The sequence below is a fragment of the Megalops cyprinoides genome, chromosome 18 (assembly GCF_013368585.1).
Source record: "Megalops cyprinoides isolate fMegCyp1 chromosome 18, fMegCyp1.pri, whole genome shotgun sequence".
Lineage (NCBI taxonomy): Eukaryota > Metazoa > Chordata > Actinopteri > Elopiformes > Megalopidae > Megalops > Megalops cyprinoides.
In genome coordinates this window covers 7,689,721-7,712,420 of record NC_050600.1, presented here as the reverse complement: position 1 = coordinate 7,712,420, position 22,700 = coordinate 7,689,721, and the positions used below count along the sequence as shown (strand labels likewise).

The window sequence follows — 22,700 nt, the reverse complement described above, 5'->3', positions numbered from 1 at the left end:
AATCTAGGCCTGGGGTCATAAATTGACTCTCATGGAGCCAGAGTGCTAGTGCTCTAGTCATTCTTAAATTCATTGTATAACCCTGCTGTTTTGGTAGTTAACTGCAAATTGTGAATTTAGGTCGTTCTTGCATTACAAAATAATTCCACGCTCCTTAGTGCTCTAATGAGAGCTCTCTGATGTCGGAGAAGTGTGTTAGAGTGAATTCACAGGCACACTGTACAGCATGTTACAGGTTCTCCACACTGTGGGCCTCTGGTTATGGTTGAAGCGAGACTGGCCCCTGGCCTGGATCTCTGGTTCTGGGTTAAGTGAGACTAACCCCTGGCCTGGATCTCTGGTTCTGGGTTAAGTGAGACTAACCCCTGGCCTGGATCTCTGGTTCTGGGTTAAAGCGAGACTACCCCATGACCTGGTTCTCTGGCTCTGGGTTAAGTGAGACTAACCCCATGATTCTCACACTCCCTGCCCCTCCCCTCTCCTGTCACCAGGTGCCCTTGCGGGTCTGATCGACATCGCAGCCGACTGGATGAACGACCTGAAAGAGGGCGTGTGTCTCAGTGCCATGTGGTTTAACCACGAGCAGTGCTGTTGGGGGTCCAATGAGACCACCTTTGCCGAGCGGGACAAGTGTCCGCAGTGGAAGACCTGGGCAGAGCTCATTCTTGGACAGGCTGAGGTAAGAACAGGACCCATGTCCAGTCTGTACCCTCCCCTACCAGTACCACATTGCCTAACACAGCTACTGCTGTCAGTACCACATTACCTAACACAGCCAGTCCAGTCAGTACCACATTACCTATCACAGCTAGCGCTTTCAGTACCCAACCAGCACCACGTTACCTAACACAACCAGTCCTGCCAGCACCCTACCAGTATCACATTACCTAACACAGCCAGTCCTGTCAGTACCACATTACCTAACACAGCTAGTGCTGTCAGTACCACAATACCTAACACAGCCAGTCCTGTCAGTACCACATTACCTAACACAGCCAGTCCTGTCAGCACCACATTACCTAACACAAACAATCCTGTCTCCTGAACACTGGCCTCTTTGGCGTTTGGCCAGATTGGGACAGTAGCAGAATGCCCTCTGACACGCGGTGCTCTTCCTCCCTTGTTTGCAGGGTCCTGGCTCCTACATAATGAACTACTTCATGTACACCTACTGGGCCCTGGCCTTCGCCTTCCTTGCCGTGTGTCTGGTCAAGGTGTTCGCGCCCTACGCCTGCGGCTCCGGGATTCCAGAGGTAAGAGGCATTGCCGTGGTAACCAGGGCCGCGGAAAACTGCCACAAAGGGGCCACAAAGAGGGGGAGGTGGGGAATGGCCAGCCCTCATTTTAAACATTGGGAATATTTTTCGGAGAGCAACTTCCTCCTGCTCTGTGTTTCTTTGTGCTGCCTGAATAAGGTGGAGGCAGAAAAATTTCACACACTCACCTAACGCAGGAACATGCCATTATTTTTTGAACACCATGAGGAAGCTTCCTGTAAATCTGTGGGCCTAAGAACACTGGTAAATGTTTAATTTTCAGTTAAATTCATTATGTCAATGTTATATGATATAGCTGTCTTTCCTAAAATGTAATTTCCTTTGGACACCCTCTCCTCACAGGAACATCCAAAGTGTTAATAAAGCAATCTCATGCTCTCAGGCTAAACCTGATACGCTCTTTAAAGCCCCTTGAGATGATGTAATGCCTGCAAGGGTTGATGGGAATAAAATGTCTGTGGTCCAGTCCAGTGGGACTGTACTCTATAACTGAAGCATGCGCTGTTACCCATCCCTGTGGTTATCTAGATTAGGCTAGGATGTAAAGGCAGCACATACTTATTATTACAATGGCTACACCTCTAGCATGTGATGTATGATGTACACGTGTGATGTACAGATGTACGTATGTTTTCTGTATGCTGAATGGCCCATTCGGAAGGAACACCGTGATCGCTGAAATTCCGGAACACACATACTGGAACACTTCTGCTTGCTGCTTACAGTGGTCACAGGAGCACTGTGATGCTAAAAGTCTGTTTACCATATGATTGTGAATGAGCCTGATCTCTCTCAAAACAGCAGTGCAGCTGCGACTGCAGTTGTCTCCTGGTAGCTTTCGGTGTTGGTTGTACCCCACCCTGCTTGTTGCTTAAAGACACGGCAGCTTGATCTCTGCTTCATGTTCTGAGGGCAGTGCTGCCATTACTCTGTTTACAGCCGAAGGCACGCTCGTGGGTTGGTCTTGTTACTTAGCGAAGAGTGTTACGGCTGTGAGAGCGGAAAGCCGTAGAGGATCGAGGATGGAAGACGGCACACTGTAGTGGACATCATTGCCACTGAGCTCGCAGCTGAACTCTGAACCTATTGCTATGTTTGGCTCAAAGAAACTCGCTGAGCAAACAAAGCTCTGGTACAACAAGGAACTGAAAAATGTTACAGAAGGGGGAAAAAAAACAAACATTATTCTTGTAGTATTCTTGGCTCAGAAACTGAAAGGGCAAGCCTGTAATGTCAGACTTGTTCAGTATTTTGACGCTGTTTTTTTTCAGTATTTTTTTCAGTATTGTCGCTGCCGCTCAGGGTAGTGAAAGGTATCCGGGACCTGTGGCGCTGAGCTCAATTCACTTAGTCACGGCTCACGGTCTAGAGCCAAAATGGCTGCACATGAGGTTTGTGTGGATTGGATCAATGAGCACTACTGCAATGCAGGTGGCTTTGCAGTGTTTAAGTCACTAATAATCGCAGGCTCACCTTTTCTGATGATTATTGGGTACGTCCTATACATTTTTTAGCAGACTCACCTTTTCTGATGATTACTGGGTACGTGCTATACATTTTTTAGTATTTTTTGTTTCCTGAATATTCCAAAAGTCCGGAATTACACCAGTAATAACAATTCCTTTGTTCTCCCGGAAAGTAAGTGTGTGTATGTGTATGTGTGTCTGTGTGTGTGTGTGTGTGTGTGTGTGTGTGTGTGTAATTAGCAGAGGCCATTGATCAAGAGGAAATTAGTGCTGTATTAGTACCAAAGCAAAATAAAACACAGCTGGCCGGGACATGAAAGGCAGCATTTGCTAATCTGTAGTAATGAAGACAGCAGTATCTGAAAAATCAAATATCCACAGATGAAGTGAGACCATGAGATCACTAATCTAATGCTTGTGATTTAAATTGCTTGTTAATGACTAAAACATTACTGTCTCATCAACATTCATGAAGAACTCTGCATAAAATGTCAGATGATTCATTGATACTATTGTGAGTGATATCTTGTCAGTCATTGTTCTCACAGAACAAGAGCTTTGTGCAGCACTTAGAAGAAAATAGTTTTAATTATTAATTTTAATTATTCAAGTATTTGATTTTGCCATAGAATATTTCAATATCACAGCCCCCAATCCGTACACAGCTTTGCTTTGCGTATGCTATTTTACTTCCCCTGTATACAAAGATGAAACTTTAAATTTTTTGTATAATTATAAAAAGGACAGTTGTTCATGGCCTCTGCTTCTGGGTGTTGGTTCTCTCCTATATAGCTGCAGGGTAGCAGTGCTGATTAATTACCTGTGCTGTTATAATACAGAAAACAATCCAGTACCAAATCAGTGAAGTAGTGTTTCCCAGTCAGTCCCCGAGGCAAGCCAGAGCGAGGTTAGAGGTACTGCAGACAGTGTACTGCACCCCAAAGATAGGACACTGGACCGTCCCTAAATATATGACAATGTACTGCACCCCAAAGATAGGACACTGGACCGTCTCTAAATATATGACAATGTACTGCACCACAAAGACAGTTCACTCTACTGCCCAATAAATACCACAATGTACTGTCCCCCCAATGTACTGAGTTTAGAGGGTGCTCTCTGTCAGGCCTCCTTGCTGTTCCTGCCTTTTGTGTCTCTGTGCTTTTCTGTCCCTTATAATGGAAGATTGTAGTCGCAGCTAGTGAGTTAATGCTCTGAATTGGCTGCAGCGCTTCTATATGCAGGGATCAGAAACGTGAAAGCTGAAAGGTGTGGAATTGGTTAGAGGGAAACCCAGAGCCCCCTGTGTGTGTGCTGACGGCAGCGACCCTGTCCCCCCCCCCCCCTCCCCCAGATAAAGACCATCCTGAGCGGCTTCATCATCCGCGGCTACCTGGGCAAGTGGACCCTGATGATAAAGACCATCACGCTGGTGCTGGCGGTGGCGTCTGGCCTCAGCCTGGGCAAGGAGGGTCCGCTGGTGCATGTGGCTTGCTGCTGTGGCAACATCTTCTCCTACCTCTTCCCCAAGTACAGCAAGAACGAGGCCAAGAAGAGAGAGGTAACGTACCGCACCGTCCCTGCTGCGGGGGGCGCTGTCCGGCTATGGCTTCCCGGGTGCATGCCTGTTCAGGGTTACCAGAAAGAGGAGGTGTTTTTGGGGGGTTAGTACTTTGTTGACCTGTTGGTGTTGACCTGTCAGGCTATTTTACATCTCCTGTATGCACAGATGAACATTTAAATATCATGTATAAATATTAAAAAGACAGTTGTTCAGGACCTCTGCTTCTGGGTGTTCATTCTCTCATGTATAACTGCAGTGTAAAGGTGCTGATTAATTATCTGTGCTCTGGTCAGGTTAGGGGCCAGTATATTTGCAGCATAGCAGTACAGATAACTGTCTGTGCTCTGGTCACATTAGGAGCCAGTGTAGCTACAGGGCAGCAGCGCTGATTGGCTATTACCTGTGTGCTCTGTACAGGTGCTGTCTGCAGCATCAGCGGCCGGAGTGTCTGTGGCTTTCGGTGCTCCTATCGGAGGAGTGCTCTTTAGCCTGGAAGAGGTATGTTTCCTTAAGTCAGGTCATTGTGTGTGCCCGCTTTATTCACTTAAAGCCTTTGTGTGTGTGTGTGTGTGTGTGTGTGTGTGTGCGTGTGTGTGTGTCAGAGCCACCGGCCCCGCCACTAACACCGCGTCCGTCCGCAGGTGAGCTACTACTTCCCCCTGAAGACGCTGTGGCGGTCCTTCTTCGCCGCCCTGGTGGCCGCCTTCGTGCTGCGTTCCATCAACCCATTTGGCAACAGCCGGCTGGTGCTGTTCTACGTGGAGTACCACACCCCCTGGTACCTGTTCGAGCTCTTCCCCTTCATCCTGCTGGGCGTTTTCGGGGGCCTATGGGGCGCCTTCTTCATCCGGGCCAACATCGCCTGGTGCCGACGCCGCAAGTCCACGCGCTTCGGGAAGTACCCAGTGCTGGAGGTGATCGCCGTGGCCGCCATCACCGCCATCGTGGCCTTCCCCAACCCCTACACGCGGCAGAACACCAGCGAGCTGATCAAGGAGCTGTTCACCGACTGCGGCCCGCTGGAGTCCTCCCAGCTCTGCCAGTACCGCAACCAGATGAACGGCAGCACGGCCTTCTCGGACACGCCCGAGCGGCCTGCTGGGCCCGGCGTCTACTCCGCCATGTGGCAGCTCTGCCTGGCACTCATCTTCAAGATCATCATGACCATCTTTACCTTTGGGCTCAAGGTGGGCGTGAGAATCCCCCCCCCCCCCTCGAAACGGGCGGAGCTGCCTCACCTGCTGTCACTGACTGAACCAGTCTTACTGTTTGACCCACCAATCATATCGCCAGTTCACTGTGTGTGGTGGTTCAGTTATAGGAGTTTGTATTTGTGATGCTAGAGATGTCTGAAATGGAAAAAAAATGATACCTGTACATGGAAATGATATTGATATAATTTCTGAATTTTTATAGTCTGAAAGGGACTTTTATCTTTTTTTCATACCTTGCTGTTAGAAACTGAGCTTAAATTTTACTATATTCTCTCCAAAAAGGCATAAAATAATTTTTGTGCATGCTTTCCAAAAAGGCATAAAATAGTTACATTATTATTTAGCAGATTCTCTTACCCAGAGTGAATGGAACTTTACTGAGGCAGTTCTGGGTTAAGTACTTTGCTCAAGGATACAGCAGCAGCGGGGAATCAAACCAGCTATCTTTTGGTTACAAGTCCTGCTCTTTACCACTATGTTACACTGCCACCCCATCTCTACCCTTATCACTCTCCAGACTCTCCTTTGTGAGATGCATGCCCCCCCCTTGCCTCCTGTATATGAGCTCCGATCCCCCCCCCTCCCCTTGCCTCCTGTATATGAGCTCCGATCCCGCGTTTAAAGCCGCGTCCTTCTGCTCCCCCCCCCAGGTCCCGTCGGGCCTGTTCATCCCCAGCATGGCCATCGGGGCCATCGCCGGCCGCATCGTGGGCATCGCCGTGGAGCAGCTGGCCTACTACCACCACGACTGGTTCCTGTTTAAGGAGTGGTGCGAGGTGGGGGCGGACTGCATCACGCCCGGCCTGTACGCCATGGTGGGAGCCGCTGCCTGTCTGGGTGAGCCGTCCTTAGGCCTGACATCGCATCCCTGAAGATATGACACTGGACCGCCCCCCAAAGATAGGGCACTGTACCTCACAATAAATTACATTATTATTACATTATTGGCATGTAGCAGATGCTTTTGTCCACAGTTTTTATGTGTTTTAATATTCATTTATACAGCTGGATATTTACTGAGGCAATTGGAGGATATTTACTGAGGCAACTGGAGGTTAAGTGGGGAATCGAACCGGAACCCTTTCGGTTACAAGTACGGCTGCTTTATCACTATGCTACACTGCGCAATCAGTATATGACGGCGTTTCCCAAGCCTCTCCTGGAGGGCCCCCTGTCCTGCATGTTTTACATCTCTCCCTGCTCCAACACAGCTGATTCAAATGATCAGTTTGTTATTAAGCAGCTTCAGGAGTTCATAACGAGTTGATCATTTGAATCAGTTGGAGCAGGGAGAGATCTAAAACATGCAGAACAAGGGGTCCTCCAGGAGAGGTTTGGGAAACGCTGTCATATACTGATTGCGCAGTGTAAATATGACAACATACTGCTCCCCCAAAGATAGGACACAGTACCTCACAATAAATATATCACAATGTCGTTTCCCCCCAAGGTTTAGATGGTGCTCTCAGTCAGTCCTGCTTTTCCTGTCTATTGCCTCCCTGTGATTTTCCGTCCCTCATAATGGAAGATATATATATATATATATATATATATGCAGGTAATGTGTGGGAATTGAGAAAAGTGAGAGCTGAATGGATAGAAGTAGTGGAATTGGAATGTGTAAAAGTAGATCTGACCATCTGCTAGGAAGAGACCTACTAGACGATTTGTTTCACAGAGTACGAAGCAGACCCAGAGGTAGCATATTGGGTTATAATCAAAGATAAACCAGCGGTTTCCTGTACTACTCAACAAGAAGCGGTACATGCTAGCAGAGGGCGATATGGGGAATAAAAGGGAAAGACAGAAGAGTGAGTGTGAAAGTGTTAGAGACAGAGTAAGCAGGTAATGAAAAGCAGAAGCAGTGCTTTTGCTCTTTGAGGGAGTGATGGGTGTAGGCAGCGGGATGCCGGTCCCAGTGCTGACAGGCCATACGGCCTCTCCTCTTCGGCAGGCGGGGTGACGCGGATGACCGTGTCGCTGGTGGTGATCGTGTTCGAGCTGACGGGCGGGCTGGAGTACATCGTCCCGCTGATGGCCGCCGTCATGACCAGCAAGTGGGTGGGCGACGCCTTTGGCCGCGAGGGCATCTACGAGGCGCACATCCGCCTCAACGGCTACCCGTTCCTGGATGCCAAGGAGGAGTTCACGCACACCACGCTGGCGTCAGAGGTGATGCGGCCGCGGCAGAACGACCCGCCGCTGGCTGTGCTCACCCAGGACGACCTGACGGTGGAGGACCTGCAGAACATCATCAACGAGACCAGCTACAACGGCTTCCCTGTCATCGTCTCCAAGGAGTCGCAGCGGCTGGTGGGCTTCGCACTGCGCAGGGACATCACCATCGCCATCGGTGAGGAAGGCCTCTCTCTCCTCTTCCTCTTCCTCCTGTCACCCACAAATATAAATTACAAAAGGGGCTGCACTGATGTGGTTTCTGTGGGATCAAAGCGCTGTTTTGTATGAATCAACATCCAGAAAATGTATCAAAACTTCAAAAAATGCATACTCCGTCTGCCTGTCGTTACACATTGCTTTCATATAACATTGCCTTACAGTACTGTCATTTAGCAGACACTCTTATCCAGAGCAACTTACATAGGTTACAGTTTCACCCATTCAAACAGCTGGATATTTACTGAGGCAGTTGGGGGTTAAGTACCTTGCCTAAGGGTACAACAGCAGTGCCCCAGCGGGGAATTGACCCAGCAGCCTTTTGATTTGGAGCCCTGCTCCTTACAGCTACGCCATACTGCCTCCCTCTCTCTCTGTATCCTCCACCCCTTGCTCCCTCTCCACTCTGGCTTTGTCTCTCGCTCTCTGGAACTTGGTCTCTCCTACAGAGATGTAAGAATGTGCTTTGTTGGCCGTATCTCACAGTGTGCAGTATTGCCTAAGCAGGAATAGAAGGTTCCTCTTCTCCCTCCTCCCTTCCTCTCTATCTCACTTTCCCCTGCTTTTCTTTTCTTTATGTTTTATCTCTGATTTTCTTCCTCGTGCTCTCTCTCCCTCCCTCTGTGTGACTGCAGCTCTTATCTCTTCTGGGCTCTCAAACCCCAGTGTGTGTTTTCATGAAAGGACAGCTGTTGCTGCTCTGGTTCAAAGTGAACTTGGCATATCAGGCCAGGGAGTGGAATAAAGGTGTCCTCCTTCACATCAAAAGACTATCGGAAAGAAGAGAAAACCACAAATCTCCCTCCCTCTCTCCCTGGCTCCCTCTTTCTCACTCTCTCATTCTCCCCCTTCCTCTCTGTCTCTCTCGCTCCCTCTCTCTCCCTCTCATGTTCTCTCTCTGTCCCTCCCCTGTCTCTCCCCCCTCTCTCCCTCTCTCCTCCTCTCTCCCTCTCTCTGCCCCCCCCGTGCAGAGAACGCGAGGCGTAAGCAGGAGGGCATCATGCGGAACTCCCGGGTCTACTTCACCCAGCACGCACCCACCCTCCCGGCGGACAGCCCCCGGCCCCTCAAACTGCGCAGCATTCTGGACATGAGCCCCTTCACCGTCACCGACCACACCCCCATGGAGATCGTGGTGGACATCTTCCGCAAGCTGGGCCTACGCCAGTGCCTGGTCACTCACAACGGGTAAGAGGGCGCTCCCTGGTGGCGGATCGTGCAAATGAGTGCGGCTGCTATTTTTTTTTTTTTTTTTTAGCAGGGGGAGATCAGGTGTCGAGGAGGCCCTCGTCCTGAACTCCTCTGACCTGTACTAACACTCCCAACGGTCACCACCCCCCCCCCCGTCGCCCCCCTCCACGCCTGTTTGACCGCTCTCGTCTGCTGAGTGGGGAACAGCCCCATGGTAGCGGAATGCCGCCAGAGAGCTGAGTCCCTGTAACACGCATGGCTACAGCTGGTTACTGTGACATACCACACCACACCCCTGCAGGGGGCTCACAGCTCCAGGCTCGTATGATGTGATCTTAAATGTGCGGTATGTCCCGTGGCAGTAGCTGTTAGGTGGCAGTAATGTGAATGTCATTCACTTTGACACGCGAAGAGCGCCCCAAAATTTCTGTCATTGTTGCCCCCCCCCCCAACAGAAGTGTGACTGTAGAGCTGATTTCCTTCTGGGGAATCGTCACAAGTTTTTCGTCTTTTTTGTAAGTTTTTTTTTTTGGTAAAGTCATGTGAAACGGAGAAAGGGCATTTTTTTGCACTCTGCGCACTTCCTGTTTGCGCTGAAATTATTGAAACGATTGGTGTGAGTCACATGCAGGCAAGCAGCTGCTCTATTTTTGCAGCCGCCTCCCTTCCCTCCCCGAGCGTTCGCTCGCTGCTGCAATAATTTGACTGCGTGTTTGTAAATTTCTGCCCCCTGCTGGTCTGAAACAGATATTACGTTACAGAGGGTTCCACAACCAATAGCATTTTGGTTTGTGCTGTAGGCATGTTTCACACCATTTGGATATTCCAATGATAGGAAAATCCATGCTTTCCCTTCTAAGAAAACAGTCCTGTCAAGAAAAAAAAACTGGAGAGGAAGTGTTTTGAACTTTTGTACTTAGAGACTGGCGCTCTCTGTAGGACTGTGTTTTTAGTTTACCTTTTCATTTCAGTTATATTTTAATTATTCATTTCTGTTACGATTCCCTTGCATGCCTTTCTCTAGTTTTATCATTTTATCCACATGTAGAACTACAGGACGAAATGCATAAATATGCAAATATAACACATTTAACAATATTAATCTGTCTGTTCAAATGCACCCACATAACCATTTTAATTCTGAACTGACATTCATTCAAACACATAAAGATAATGATAGCATACAGAATTGGAAATAAGCCTATATGAAAGAAGTACGTATGAAGTAGCTGAAATCTGAAAAATAATGTTGCCTTTTATAATCATTTCAGTGGTCATTTTAAGTTTTAATATGTATTTATTTGATTTTTCATGTTGATTTCTGTTCCCATTGTTGGTTTTGTTATGTATGTAAAATATTTTGATGTCTTCTTTTTTTTATTTGTTCAGTTCTCTTTTGCTTTCCAAGCGCAGTCCTTAGAGTAATGGTGTGTGTTGCAGGATTGTGTTGGGAATCATCACTAAGAAGAATATATTAGAGCACCTGGAGGAGTTAAAGCAGCACGTGGAGCCCCTGGTGATTAGCCCCTCCCCCTCTGCCTCTTAGACTCCGCCTCTTAGGAGGGACGCATGAAACTTGTGTGAAAAGCTGACAGTTCCCAAACAATAAAGTTACATCATCGTGTCTGTTCATTACATTTTGCAGACGCCCCGCCCACCCCCACCCCCACCTTATGTAGGTCCCTGTAGTAGCTCAGGTTAAGGGTCTTGGGTAATTGTGGATACGACAGCAGCATCCCAGCTGGGATTTGAACCCCATCACCTCCTGGTTATCATAGGACAAGCGTCCCAAACACCGCTGCACACTGCTGCCCCTTGTGGGGAATATAAGGCGAAAAATTGTAATTTTATTCAGTCCTTAAATCAACAGAAAGCAGCATACTTGTTTGATGTTTCAACTCATGCCTCTGTCAAGCAGCTATGCTGCTGTGTTGTTTTAAGACTAAAGGAAATCCTGATCAGAGGTAGTTATTGTTGGAGCAAACTGTTCAAATAATCAAAGTAGCCGTTTCGCAGGAGGAGCACCTGTAGTTTTCTTCCATCAATTTCATGAAAGAATCATCAAATTTTATCTTCAGCTAAATTTTATCCTTAGCATACGAGGGCTTTTCCCATCTTAAAAAAACCCAGTATGGGCCCTTACCTGCTCCCAGTATAAGTCCTTTGTAGTGTTAGTTCAGTAAATCCCTTCATCCCTGCCCAGACGCTTCCCAACGCTATACCCCCAAGCCGCCCTGGATCTAAAGATCCAGGTAGTCTAGACTACAGTAGTTCCAGTCATAACCAGCAGAGGGTGTATACCCATAATAGATGTGCATATATGTGGTTCCCATATGGTCCTCATATATAATCACGCCTGTGTGTGAGTGTGTGTGTGTGTGTGTATATTTAGTCAATATGCATACAGTATCTGATGTGGCTTCTTAAAGAACCAGCCCAGAAATCCACACACATTATCAGTTTTTTTTTTTTCGACTCCATCAGTATCTCAGAGTCGTCTGGTGATGTCATTCTACAAATGTAATCCTTGCTTCTTGTGTTTTTATTTTGTGTTTTGTTTTTTTTTTTTTTGTTCTTCTTCCTTGCCCACACTCCCCGCTCCACGGGGCATGCATCTGCTGGCCACAGATCGATGACATCTGACCGGAAAAGTAGCACCGCCTTAACCGATTGGCACGTAACCCATGTTAGCGTTAGCGCCGTGCAGGGCGCGGTAGCAGCTCTGTAGTGAGAGAGAGAGAGAGAGCGAGAGGCCCAGGCTGTGACATGGTTGTGCCGTAGTGATGTAGGTGTGGGCAGCGTGTGACAGTGACAATGACAATGACAGTAGCCTGTAGAGATAGCCACACCCCCTCCCCCCATTCCCGCCCACCCACCCCCCACCTGCTGTACTCTTGACCTCTGTTTGACCTTTCACAAGCGTTTCATGCCTCCTGCTCAGACTGCACTAAAACAGCACTAAACCTCCCACCCCCCTCACCCTCCTGACCCTAAGAACCACCGTCTCTGTCTCCGATTCACACCACTGTCCCTCCTTGGCTTAACCCTGTGTCCACACTCCGAACTTCAGTGTCTTGCCACTCTGAATGTGTAACGTTTTCATGACAGAACTCAACAGCGCCAGAGTTTAATGAACATTTGTATTTTGTTGAACCCTAAATACTTGAACACACATAAACTGTGTGTGGTGCTCTGTCCCCATATTGTCTGAAAAATGATTAACTGCACACCTGTTAATAGTAGTGCGCTCTTGAATATGCATGAAAACTGAAGTAGGAGATAGACTTAGAGGAGGTGTTAGAGCAAAAGTCCTGGTTTCTGGGGGTGATGTAAAGGTTTAAAAGGGGATTCCATGTTTCGTGCTCATTGATCCAGCTGTCCCTAATAAGCACCTGTTCACTGTTTCTTAAGAGAATCTGTTCACTGTTCTCCAAATGATCTTCCATCTGTTTCTACTAAGGCTCATTTGCTCTGGTCACTGACATCTGTTCTCCCACTTGCCCTCAAACACGTTTTTTTGTTGGCACCTGCAACCTCTGAAACTCAGGGAAGACTCACCTTGCATGACTAGTACTTACTGACATCTGAAGGCCTATAATGGTTATTATTACTACATTATGAGCTAGTGGTGATGTCCATATTGGATCTGCTGTGCAAGTCATACCTGTGTGGAAGCCACACCAGTCTGACCCAACACAAATATAACTACATAGTGGTGGCTTTTTGCACCACCCCCTTTACCCTGTTGAATGCCCCCCCTGCCAGTACGGCACTGTTCCTGTCATGCCCTTCCCTCATGCAGTGCACTGGTGTTGAAGCTGAGAATGGAGAAGGAAGCAAATATTCCCGGGTAAGGCTCACTGGGGAGGCCGCAGGCATCAGATGTCTTTTGCGGTGGAAGCATTGAGACTAAAGCTGGCCTTCTAACGGGAAGTCCTGGGTATATAAATATGTTCAGGAAGTATAGGTTTTTCCCTGTCTCCCTGTTTGACCCTAGAGCTGCGGTGTTGCACTTGCCGACAAAAAGACGGTGTGGTGTTCTGTGTCCCCCCCCCACCCCCCCACACCGCCGTGCACCCTCCCCCACTCTCACTGATCTCTGACTCCCCCTCTCTCTTTCTCCCTCACAGGCGCCTCCTTGGTATTATCACAAAAAAAGATATCCTCCGACACATGGCCCAGATGGCAAACCTCGATCCCGAGTCAATAATGTTCAACTGATCCCCGCCTTCCAGGAGGGCGAGGAGGAGAGCGAGGAGGAAGTCCACCTGCTGAACGCCGCGGCTCTCTGACCCAGGACCTGTCCCCCCCGTCCCCCCACCCCCCGTCACCCCCGACACTACAACAGACACACCTGTAGAAACCCGTTAGCCAGACCCAGGAAAGAGACTGCGGAGCCTCTGATGTCAAGGTTCACTGAGGTTTGGGATGGACAAGAGGAGGGATACACTTACACCCCCGCCCCACCCCCACCCGCCCCACACTCTCCCCCCCCACCGCCTTCAATCCTCGACCTTGAACTGAGTGGAGGGAAATGTGAGAAAACCTGCCGGAAATAGCAGGGAAGTGGGGTGCAAGGCCGAGCTGCTCAGAGGTGGGACCTTGAACCACCTTTAGTGAAGACTGCAAGGTGCTGTCCCCTTCCGCTGCTGACCCCCCCCTCCCCCCTTCATCCCCCCCTTCTTCCCCTCCCCCCGAAAAGCATTGTTTACCTACGAAGCGCGTCACAAAGCATCTACATTCCATTCCGGTTGTCATGGTAACCCTGGGACGCTTGCCCCCTCCCATCACTCAGAGCAGCCCTTTCTCATGTTGAGATGCTGTTTCACGGAGATCAAAGGAGAAGCTCTTTGAACCGTGTGTATGTGGCACGTGTGTGTGTGTGTGTGTGTGTGTGTGTGTGTGTGCACCTATGTGTACGAGTGTGGGAGTACAGCGGTATTTAACACCTGTCTGTTGTAGCTGAAAGAAAAAAAAAAAAAAACTAAATTCTTGTAAAAAAGATCAAATGTTGTACAGGAGTTGCTGCTGCCTGTCAGGGGGGTGTGCTGGAAGTGTATGTGTGTGGGTGTGTGGGTTCCATTGTTCTGCAGCAGGCGCTAGCTACAGTGCGTGAGTGTGGCCATCAGTGAGCGTGTGATCACTAAGGTGAGGACAGGTAGCAGGTCACACTCCCTCTGTCTCAAGTGAAGGTATGGAGCTGGGTGACAGTGGAAAAAAAGTCATGGTTAAATTCTTCTGTGTACTCTTTACTTGGAGTCCCTTTCTTTTCTTTTTAAACTACTTCTATTGCTACTACTACTCTTAGAGGTATTGATATCTATATAAACGGATCATTGTTCTTATTGCATAAATTGAAAAACAAAGACAAGACTGGAAAGTTGCACTCTTCCCCCACCAAGCCCCTGCGAGATATGTTTGCAAAAAAAAAGGAATGATTATGTTACTGCACAGGGAATATGGGGTCCTTATTTTTGTAGATTTCTCCTCTCCCCGAGTTCTTTCAGAGATTGTGAGAACTGTCCGTGGCTGTGCTCATTTTCTTTCCCCACGCTGTCTCCTTCCTCCACTACAGCGCGCTTACTAAATTTGCAGCTTCTTCTATGGCTTTTGAAAAAAAGAAAGGGACATCAGGAACCTGGCTTCAGTCCCCACAATACTCAATTTTTGAGATAAAAAAACAGTCAGAAGGCGGTTAATTCCCCTCATATCCCCAGTTGCCTAATGCCAATACAGTACAAGCTGAAGTGGGAACCTGCTTTTCAGATCGTTAACTGGCCCCAGTATTGAAATTTTGCCGTAGCCTTGTGTCCCGGTATCTTGCCATTCACATTAGGCAGCGTCTTTCTTTTTTTGGCTCTTGCTTTGTTTCCATGGCAACGTGCATAGCACCTTACCTGTTAATGAAAGCTAAAGTGTGTGTGCGCGTGCGCGTGCGTGTGGTGGGGGTCAGTGTTTTTTCTGCATTCTCTCTTTAACAGTGACTGTCCTGCTGTCGGTTAATGAAGAATGCATCGTCTTTGTTAACCTGTGGTGTTGCCTAACACTGTATTTAATACTGATCTTGATGTTTTTCCTTTTTTTTATTTATATTAGTGTTAGAGTTGTACATTATGAAGAATTTTACGTATGATTACATTGATGGTTTGATTGTACATTTAAAACAAATGATGTAAAATTAAATTTTGTTTTAAATTAAATGAGGCGACTCTTCCGTTCTATGAAAAGATTCAGGAATAGAACAGCAGCTGCCATGCTGGGGAATCCACAGGTTGTTTACCTTGTTCACCATTACCTGAACCTAGCTGACAGGCGTAAAGCACTTCAGGCATATAGCCAATTAAGAAAGAACTATGGCTATTATTTAAATAACTGCAGGATTTTTTTCTTGAGATACAGAAAAATGGTAACATTGAGCCTTACAAATACGTAGTTGTACTGTCATGCACACTGTGGATTCAACAAATAAAAACCTTGGTGGAGCTGTGTGGCCCACAGGCACCTGTAGGTGGCAGGGCAGTCATTAGAGAACTGTATTAGAAAGGCTTAGAGGCAAGGATTTGTGTGTGTAATTTTTCACACAGGATGCACTTAAAAGCCTTTGTTCCCCTAACCACCACCACCTCAAATGTATGTAGACCTACGACTAATACCATAAACTGGCTGTCTTGCCCAGTTAATGGCTGCACATTCCACAAAGCCCTTTCAGGTACAGTGACGGGACCTTCGATTCACCCCACTTTCAGTTCAGCAATGGCAGTGGCAGAATTTCATCTGTGGAGTACAATATGTTACTACTGCCGGGACATCGTAGTTCACTGTGGCACAGAGTTGGACAGCAAACACAGACATATGTGGAGCATGTGGTATCTTCACAACACCCTTAATACTTATGCATGTTTTTAATCTACAGAACCTGTAAAACATTTTTTATGTTGTGTAACTACAGTCACTTTTAGTGTTTCATCTGTTAATTTTCACTTTTCTAAACAATATTTAAATAGACTAAATATTTAAATGTGGTTTTGAAAATTATACAAATGGCATACAAAAGTATAAACAACATAATGGCATCACATCAGAAACGTGCCATCTAATTTTATAATTGTTAATCAATGCCAGACCTTTAACACCTTCAGAGAAACTTATTTAACAGACAGAAATGACCGTGGAGTAGTGCCCTTAAATGAATACGCATATGTGCCCTAAATAAATGTTTTAGACATTGAATACAGTTTCCAAGTCCACCAAAATTGTGATCACAAGATGGAGATTTTAAGTCCCAGCCAAATCAATAAGACCTTAAGATGTAGAGCAGCATCTGATTGATTATTTCCAGTAATGTCCCTCATGTATTTCCTCATTATTACAGAGGATTGCCGAGTTATCCAACGTACACCACATTCAAATAAGGACAGCAAAGTTCTGCATGGAGCATAGTGCTGTAAAAGAACAACAGCATATTAAAAGTCTGCTGATCGTTAGTTTTGAGGAGTTCGTGTGAGGAGATAATATGCATTAATAATGCATTAATAATGCTAAACACTGACATTCCCCAGTTGCCCTGAACTTGGTCTTCTGAACTCTCCACCATCCAGCTCACTTATATATCCCTTAAAGAGCGATTTTCACGGTTTATAAAGCCGGTGAGCCACTGGGAACGTAATAGCTATTTTTCTATCCCTTTCAGTGACTGAGCACAGTCCTTTTTTCGCATCTCTAGCTACAAAAGGAGCAATCACTGCGGCAATACAAACGTGAAGCCGGACCTTCCATTCAGATGTACTCACATTTCCAACGTCATCGGCCCGGAAATGGCGTTTGAGGTCATACAAAATAAAGGTCCGTGTTATACAAACGCAGTTGATGTCGGTTCCAGTTCGTCTGGGGTGAGGGGGAATTAAACAGCTGTTTTCTGTCTACACAGTTTGTACGTATGATTAGGTATAATACGATATAATACAGCCAAAGTTCTTATCTATGTAGTGCAACATCGCAATCGGGTTACGCGAGTTTAAGCTTTGACCAGGTTCGAGTTGCGAGAGAAAAATAGGTTGATTTGTCTGTTTTTAAATTGGTTTGCAACCCACTATTAAATCCTAAGAAGATGATATTTAGTCTTTGACGTTATTAACAGAGAATAAATTCGCATACTGGTATGTTAAACGTTGACATTCACATCAGATGATGGCTGGAGGTAAAAATTTTCAGACTTAGGCAGGTGCGCATAGGCTACATGTTGAGAGTTATGCTGCTGTAAATATGAGAATTGATTACATTTGGGAATTTCACTAAAAAGCGAGAGAGCAAGTTACGCTTACAAGTTACTGCTAATAAGACAGCAATACTCGAGGAGGTTTACAGAAGTACATACCATGCATTGTGCTCTTTTCATACCACACACGGTGCCTCATTGTTTTCAGCGTAAAATGGCCTGACTTTCATCACTTTCTTGGATTCAGCCTTTACCACCGAAATTAGCCACTATTCAATGTAGCTCCTGTTAATTTCGATGAAGACGTGCTTGCGGCTCCTGAGACTTTCTGGGAATTCAGCATAACGCACAGTGGTCCTCCTGCATTTGCATTACCCATTCACACTGTAAATGTCAATCACAGGCAGAAAACACATCTCCAAGTGGAGTACTTTTGACACTGACAATGCCACAATGTCATATAATTTTTTTGTCATTAATTATTTAATATAAGTATAGATTCTAAGTGCAGTATTATGAGTACAAACTATTTTCAGCAATCATGGGATTTAAGGCCAATTCCTTCAATGTCCATGGCTGGCAGAACAATTATCATGCTGTTATTATCATGCATCATGCAGAATATTATTCTTCGCTATATATATATATATATACATATATATATATATATATATATATATATATTATTAAAAATATATTATTAAAGCTTTTTTTCTCACTACTTACCTGATGGGAAATGACTGGGGGAAAAGGCATAATAGCTCAGGTACAATATGGCCAAAATGATTTACTTAAAAAATACCTGTTTATGCATTTATCTATACATGATGTGTAAGGTAAGAGAAAATGTCTGAATGAGGACATTTTCATGTGCATATATTTGATTTATGAATACTGACACACATTTTTAGACACATTGAAAATGTGTAAAAAGTAGACATAATAGAACATAATATATATATATATCCAATACTCGATTTGTGGGCAAAAATGACCGCAAACAAATGGATATTCACATAAGTTGGATGCACATATTAACACCAAACTAAGTGCAAGATGAGTTTTCATCTACCTGAGATGGTTGTCATTTTCAGCACAAAACTATACACATAATGGCAGATGTAACAAATAAAACAGCACCTGACACTGTAATCTACAGCAGTGTAATAAACAAGTACATAATATAGCATCTTTGGTAAAACCTCTCGACATGTACACTGTTTTAAACTGATTACATGTATGTGGTCTAATGAAGAAATGCATATTCTTTTCAAGCCATTTTGTCTGTTTCCGCATACTGTTGTAGGCTGACACCATTGGGGTTTATTTTCTGAACAGCCACCTAGACATTTGTAGGGTTAAATTTCAAAGTGTAGTTAGTCCAATGTTTATGGGAAGAAGTCAAGCTTCACAAAGGATTAGTGTCCTCTGGGCACATTTTAAAGTAGCAGTAGTCTCTCAGAGCTTTCAGCAAATTCTGCCGGGATTGTCAGAACAGTCATCCATCACATACATCCCCACAGAGAACTACTCAGACGCAGCCTTAAGGTACAATGCTGCGATGAAATCTGACTGACCTTCATGGCAAAGACGCAGCTATCTTTCACTCACTGATTGCCGCTGATGGACAACCTCTAGAGCAGGACGGCTGCACCTGAGGCCCCCATTCATCTTGCAGGCTCGCATTATCTGTAACTTGCTTCCATTAGGAACTAAGGTGAAGAATGGGACATCTTTACAACCACGATAAACACAGAAGAGTAGAGATCTCAAAATTTTACTTCAACTTTTAGCAGCAATTCAAAGACCATGAAAAGATGAATTACAAGGTTACAGGATAATGAAACCTATATCATTTTTTTTGCACTGTCCACATTTTCTTGAAAGCCAGTAAATGTTACACCTTTTCAGACAAGTACATGTTTTTTTTTACGTAAATACTGAATGTAGCGAGTTCTAGCTACTTGTATGCCTACACAGATCTTTTGAGATTCATGCATTCTATGATATTTCTTTTTTATAAAAATATTCGATGTGTATCTTCAAAATTTTAGTGTTAGTATTTCACATACACTTTCACTCTTACATTTCCAACATACAGAGATTAGTAGCTCTTTGCCATGCATTCAATGTGTAATAGCATTTTTTTAATAATTTTCATATGGTGAATTCCAAAATTGAGCACCTTGTTTCTATTGCATATTGAGTTCTGTCGTTTTAATTGAAAAGGTCAGATAATTCAGTTTACAAATCACAAGAACTGAAAAGTATTTGTAGACCATGCCAACCGTTTTAACTCATGTCTACTGAGTATCTGTGATATAAATCTTACTGTTCTCTCACAAATTAAAGCTGAACAAAATGTTAGAGAATGAATATACAACAAGGGTGTGATGGGGCCTCTTTCTTGAGATGCAGCAGTTATGAATTATATTTGCATCAACAGCTGAAGATGACAGTCAAAACTATATACTTTTCATTTTATGTGACTTCGCTGGTGGGTTTTTAAGCCAGATGCTCGAGCATAACTTTTTCCACACTGAGTACAATGGTGCAGTCTTTCACCTGTATGGGTTTTCCGATGCCTTGCAAGATTCGACTGATGTGTAAACGTCTTTCCACACTGAGTACAACTAAATGGTCTTTCACCAGAATGCACCCGCTTGTGGTTGTTAAATCTCGCCACATCGGAAAAGCTTTTCCCGCACACTTCACAGGTGATTGGCTTCTCTCCTGAATGGTACCGCTGATGCTTTTTAAAGTGAGATGCATCACCAAAACTCTTGTCGCACAATGTACACGCGTAAGGTTTCTCGCCTGAATGAATTCTCCGGTGAGTTTCAAGGTTGCAGGCAAAAGAAAAGCGCTTCCCACACTGAGTGCACACGTACGGTCTCTCACCAGAATGAGTCCGTTGGTGGATTTTGAGATAGCCTGCCTGATTGAAACTCTTCCCACACTGGGTGCACGTAAATGGCTTCTCACCTGAGTGAATTCGCTGGTGAATTATCAATTTAGGTCCATTGGCAAATGTCTTCCCACACTGTGTACACCTGAATGGGTTATCATTCAAGTGAGTTCGTAGATGTGTTTTTAAATAGGATCCATGGGTAAAACTCTTCCCACACTGTGTACAGCTATACGGCTTCTCACCCGAATGAATCTGTAGATGACTCTTCAGGTTTCCTGCTGTACTGAAACGTTTCCCACACTGAGCACAGCTATGTGGTTTCACACCTGTGTGAGTATGTTGGTGGGTTTTAAGGTGGCTGGGATCATTAAAACTCTTACCACATTCTGTACAAACATAGGCCCTCGCGTTGGAGTGGATCCGCAAATGTCTCTTCAGTTTGCTTGCAATGGGGAATGTCTTGCCGCAAGCAATACAGCTGAATGGTGAGTCTACTACGTGAGTTTCATAGTGCCTGATAAGGTACGAGACGCGTTTAAAAAATCTGCCGCAGTCAGGGCAGATGTGTCCCCGTGTCTCTTGATTTTCTAAGTCGTTCTCGGATTCCTCTTTTAGCTGCACTGTACGTTTCTCAATCTCAGTCTCTGCCACGCGCCCATCCCCAAATCCAGGGACCTCAGCCTTTACATGTTCATCCACTAGGCTTTCGCTAGATTCACACTTGATTATGCTAAGTCCCATGCTTTCAGCATTGTAATACGGTGCGTCGTCGTACTGCTCCACTTCCACATAATCCGGGTCGTCATCGGTCTCAGTTTCATTTGGGTCAGACCCTGCGCTGGACACAGAGTCCAGCTCCACAATGTTCAAACTGTGCACCTTGGCGAGATCTGCACTCTGGGTGGAGTCCTGATCCGGTTCTGTTTTTGTGAACTCTGACCCCAGTCTGACCCCTGAGGTGGGTGTGTTGACACCTGCTGTAATGAGCTCCAATTCCGGGGTACTGGGTCCCGGTCCAGCATCCTCAGCCTCAGATTCAGCGAAGTCGGAGCTGTCCGGTCCACTGTGCTCGTCTGGTTCTGAGCTGACCGCTGAGCTCCTATCCCATTCTTTAGGCTCCATTTCATGCTCTGCACCGACTCTGTTGTGGCTCAGCAATGACCAGTCATTCAGTCATGCAGCTCCTGGGATTGAGGAAAAAATTGGGCACAAATTGAGAGCTTAAGACAAATGTCTTATGGTCAGAAAAGGTTTAATGTTGCACGAGAACAACAATGAATAAATGTATAGTTTTAATACATAAAATATGTAGCATATTCTGCAGTAATATGTAAAAATAAGTAGTTTCTGTGTGTGTTTAGCGACATCAGTCAACCCACCATTAACATCCAATATCCACATGAATGCAGTTTTCACAAGTGTCCATATTCCAACACTTTAATCCAAATTTCATGTTGACAAATCTGACATATGAACATTTACATGACGGACGCGCAAGAGTGAATGGTTTAAGTATATCTTAGAAAAAACTGGCAAGTAGAGGCTAACTAGCTGTAAACTTATGTTATTATATTTTGTGATCCCAGGCCTGACCAACTGGTAAGGAATCGCACTTGGAGCCTGCGGGCAAGACAGATGACTAGGTAAAATGTGATTACAGTTTGATGTTGTTAGCTCGCTTGCCTGTATTCTCATTCAAGTGCATCCACGACCACAAAAGAAGTGCCGTAATCTTTCATTTGCAAATAAAAGCTAACGTAGATAGCAAACTAAATGGCTTTCAAGGTAGACGGTTTGCGTGTGGGCAATCTGAGTTCAATAGTTGGATGACTGGGTACAACTGAATCCTGAATCTAGCCAGCTAGCTACTTACCTAGTTAGATCGCTACAGAGCAAGCAACCCAGTGCTGCAGCTAACCCACAGCTTATCGGGCGTACGATATAAGCAGTTATAACAGCTGGTTAACTATTTGTAGGATATATACAATTGCTCAGTTAACAATAGCTCTGTAGCTATAACCGCTGGAACGACACCCGCATTTGTGCACATTTGACTCCCTAGCTTGGTCTGTCGAGCCTGGTTTTCCATGCTGGATATTTCGGTTTCTAGCTAGCTACCTACCTTTGCTCAAATTCTTAACAAAGATATTTCCATTTTTCCACCCGTTAAGTGACCCTCCTACTTGTGCCGCCTCCAAAGCTATGCTTTGTTCCCAAGTACCATCTGTATGCGGGCTCGACAAAGCTCCGTGAGGCTAGCAATTGTTGCTGGCAACAATTACCGGCTTCCGGTTTAGATTTTCAAAATAAAAGTTTAGCCCAAGCTCAACTTCAACATAAAGCGATCGGATCCTCGTCCTAATTTTTTACTAAATGCTAAAAATTGCGAATCCTTTCAATTGTAAAAAATAAATAAATAAATAAATAAATACGATGACAATGTAAGAGGTGACAAAAAATTTACATAG

At 45.4% G+C, this 22,700-nt stretch overlaps 2 protein-coding genes across 9 annotated transcripts in view; one reads left to right on the top strand and one right to left on the bottom strand.

Annotated features, from left to right (window-relative positions):
* clcn3 (chloride channel 3) overlaps positions 1-13,792 on the top strand; it is a 37,235-nt gene extending 23,443 nt beyond the window's left edge. For 4 of the 7 annotated variants that reach the window (XM_036550940.1, XM_036550936.1, XM_036550941.1 and 1 more), the window contains 10 exons: positions 492-679; positions 1,131-1,253; positions 4,098-4,304; positions 4,725-4,805; positions 4,949-5,494; positions 6,172-6,358; positions 7,476-7,874; positions 8,887-9,103; positions 10,547-10,622; positions 13,237-13,792. In XM_036550940.1, the coding sequence (XP_036406833.1) occupies positions 492-679; positions 1,131-1,253; positions 4,098-4,304; positions 4,725-4,805; positions 4,949-5,494; positions 6,172-6,358; positions 7,476-7,874; positions 8,887-9,103; positions 10,547-10,622; positions 13,237-13,398 (2,186 nt within the window). In that variant the 3' untranslated portion in view covers positions 13,399-13,792. Of the gene's footprint in view, positions 1-491; positions 680-1,130; positions 1,254-4,097; positions 4,305-4,724; positions 4,806-4,948; positions 5,495-6,171; positions 6,359-7,475; positions 7,875-8,886; positions 9,104-10,546; positions 10,623-11,734; positions 11,969-13,236 lie in introns of those variants that run through there. The other 3 variants (XM_036550938.1, XM_036550942.1, XM_036550939.1) reach the window with 2 other exon arrangements.
* Positions 13,793-19,717: 5,925 nt separating this feature from the next.
* LOC118793593 (zinc finger protein 501-like) lies at positions 19,718-22,493 on the bottom strand. Of its 2 annotated transcripts, none has more exons than XM_036551818.1 (2): positions 22,355-22,493; positions 19,718-21,416 (listed from the first exon to the last, which is right to left on the bottom strand). In XM_036551818.1, exon 2 carries the CDS (start codon positions 21,352-21,354, stop codon positions 19,798-19,800), a length of 1,557 nt encoding a protein of 518 aa, XP_036407711.1. In that variant the 5' UTR covers positions 21,355-21,416; positions 22,355-22,493; the 3' UTR covers positions 19,718-19,797. The 2 variants fall into 2 exon arrangements, with proteins under 2 accessions (XP_036407711.1, XP_036407712.1); XM_036551819.1 differs by lacking the exon at positions 22,355-22,493 and adding an exon at positions 21,612-21,652.
* Positions 22,494-22,700: the final 207 nt, after the last annotated feature.

Bases quoted from the DNA above. Each gene is read 5' to 3' on its own strand.
- LOC118793593 (XM_036551818.1), bottom strand. From the start codon at position 21,354: ATGGAGCCTAAAGAATGGGATAGGAGCTCAGCGGTCAGCTCAGAACCA.